General features: G+C 42.0%; 1 protein-coding gene across 3 annotated transcripts in view; it reads left to right on the top strand.

Moving 5' to 3' along the window:
• Positions 1-2,881, top strand: part of PTGR2 (prostaglandin reductase 2) — a 37,773-nt gene that overhangs the window by 4,848 nt on the left and 30,044 nt on the right. For all 3 annotated transcript variants that reach the window (XM_011949595.1, XM_011949596.1, XM_011949594.1), the window contains exon 2: positions 2,573-2,656. In XM_011949595.1, coding sequence (XP_011804985.1) covers positions 2,620-2,656 — 37 coding nt within the window. In that variant the 5' untranslated portion in view covers positions 2,573-2,619. The remainder of the gene's footprint in view (positions 1-2,572; positions 2,657-2,881) is intronic.

The following is a 2,881-nucleotide window of genomic DNA, read 5'->3' as shown; positions in this document are numbered from 1 at the left end:
GGAGTCCACTCTGTCACCCAGGCTGGAGTGCAGTAGCGCGATCTTGGCTCACTGCAATCTCTGCTTCCAGGGTACAAGCGATTCTCCCGCCTCAGCCTCCCAGGTAGCTGGGACTACAGGCATGTGCCACCTACCGACCGGCTAATTTTTTTGGTATTTTTGGTAGACACAGGGTTTCATCATGTTAGCCAGGCTGGTCTCGAACTCCTGACCTCAGGTGAACTGCCCACCTTGGCCTCCCAAAGTGCTGGGATTACAAGGGTGAGCCACCGCGCCCAGCCCATTTTTAAATCTTTTACCCCATGTTTTTACTGTACTTTTTCTATGTTTAGATACACAAATACTTACCATTGTGTTCCAGTTGTCTGCAGCATTCAGTACAGCAATATGCCATATAGGTTTGTACCCTGGAAGTTATAGGCTAAACCACGTAGCCTCGGTGTCTAGTGTCATCTGTACCATGTAGGTTTGTGTAAGTACACTTTGATGTTCACACAATGATGAAATCACCTAATGTCACATTTCTCGACATGTATCCCAGTAGTCAAGCTGTACAAAGCACTCACAACAGTGCTTGGCACATAGTAACACTAAGGGCTTGATTTTCTAATTTTCACTGGTGGATAAAGTAAGCAAAGTGATTTTCAACAAGTCAGATAGTGCTAGTACTGGAACTTCTTTTGCTTCCTTCATTAGCTCAAATTGTAAATCCAGAATAAACTGGCCAGATGTAGTGGCTCACGCCTGCAATCCCAGCACTTTGGGAGGCTGAGATGGGAGGATCACCTGAGCCCAGGAATTCGAGACCAGCCTGAGCAACATAGTGAGACCTCATCTCAAAAAACAAAACAAAACAGAATAAACTGATCCTTTACTTATTGGCCATATCGTGATATGGAATTTCCTATAAGGTAAGGATTTTTAAATTTCTTTGATATGTTACTTTTATTGTTAGCTAAACTATAAAGGAATTTCCGTTTTTTGTTTTTTTTTAAATTCACCACTGATAAGAAGGCAAAAGAATTTCTATTTTGATAAACAAATAGAAGAGCTTTTGAAAATTTGGTTACGTGGCTGGGCTTGGTGGCTCATGCCTGTAATCCCAGCACTTTGTGAGGCTGAGGCAGGCAGATCACTTGAGGTCAGGAGTTCAAGACCAGCCTAGCCAACGTGGTGAAACCATGTCTCTACTAAAAATACAAACAAAATATTAGCAAGGCATCATGGTGCACGCCTGTAATCTTAGCTACTTGGGAGGCTGAGGCAGGAGAATCGCTTGAACCGAGGAAGCAGAGGTTGCAGTGAGCTGAGATCCTGAGATCACGCCACAGCACTCCAGCCTGGGTGACAGAGTGAGACTCCATCCCTGACTCCCAAAAAAAAAAAAAAGAAAAGAAATTTGATTACATATCAGTTAAGCAGTTAGTGCTTTTTTTTTGGTTTTTTTTCTTTTTTTTGAGATGGAGTCTCGCTCTCTTGCCCAGACTGGAGTGCAGTGGCGCGATGTCAGCTCACTGCAAGCTCCGCCTCCCAGGTTCACGCCATTCTCCTGCCTCAGCCTCCCGAGTAGCTGGGACTACAGGCGCCTGCCATCACGCCCGGCTAATTTTTTTGTATTTTTAGTAGAGATAGGGTTTCACCGTGTTAGGCAGGATGGTCTCGAACTCCTGACCTCGTGATCCACCCGCCTCGGCCTCCCAAAGTGCTGGGATTATAGGCGTGAGCCACCGTGCCTGGCTGCAATGTTTTTATTTTGCCACTAGATTAACTACTAACTCTGGAGGAATATATCATGTTGTTTGTTTTATGTTTTTTTCTTGTCTTTATTTAAAAACAAGTCAAGTGCAGTACTGAGAAGGGGGAAAGAGTAGAACAAAGAGGTCTGACCTGTTACTGTGAATAATCAGTTGAGATAACTCACTACCTTTGGACCAGCCTTGTGTTGTTTTCTTTTAATCGAGCCATAGGAGGCTTATTCATGATGGTGTGCTTGAAGATGAATGAGCTTGAATTATCTGAGACCAAAAACATGTCCCACTTGGGCTGGGTGCGGTGGCTCATGCCTGTAATCCCAGGCAGGCAGATCATGAGGTCAGGACATCGAGACCATCCTGGCTAACACGGTGAAATCCCCTCTCTGCTAAAAATACAAAAAAATTAGCCGGGCATGGTGGCGGGTGCCTGTAGTCCCAGCTACTCAGGAGGCTGAAGCAGGAGAATGGCATGAACCTGGGAGGCAGAGCTTGCAGTGAGCAGAGATCATACCACTGCATTCCAGCCTGGGCGGCAGAGTGAGATTCTGTCTTCAAAATAAATAAATAAATAAACAAACAAACATTTTGCCCCACTTAATCTTCAGTGAACTTGTTCCTATTAGCTAAAAATTCTAACTAGATTTAGTCTTTCTTCGTGTATTTGCTTTAGGAGGCAAACTGACAGGAGAGTTTATCTTTTTGGATCCTAAATGTGATTTTTCTCCCTCTTTGGGAAACACAAATGGACTTTTTTTTTATTTTTAAATTGTTGAATACTTAAAATCTTATTTGTGATTTAAAAATTTTTCTATTTATAGGAGTATTTTATACAGAAATCTTGTGAAACCACTGCCCAACCAGAGCGATGATTGTTCAGAGAGTGGTACTGAATTCTCGACCTGGTATGTGTTTGTGATGAATGAACAGCTGTGATATTTGATAATTACTAATGCAAATGGAGGAATAAAAACTAATGTGATGTTCATGTGGTACATTAAGGTAGTAAGATATTAACACTAATAGAGATATTAGAAGAAACTCTTTAAATGATGTAATAGTTTTCAAGTGTTAGCTTATCAAGGCCATTTTTAAACAGTGTACTAGTTTTTTTTTTTTTTTTTTTTTTT

The sequence above is a fragment of the Colobus angolensis genome, unplaced genomic scaffold, assembly GCF_000951035.1.
Source record: "Colobus angolensis palliatus isolate OR3802 unplaced genomic scaffold, Cang.pa_1.0 Scaffold3, whole genome shotgun sequence".
Lineage (NCBI taxonomy): Eukaryota > Metazoa > Chordata > Mammalia > Primates > Cercopithecidae > Colobus > Colobus angolensis.
The sequence above is the reverse complement of the archived record's forward strand: the minus strand, read 5'-3'. Positions and strand labels throughout refer to the sequence as shown.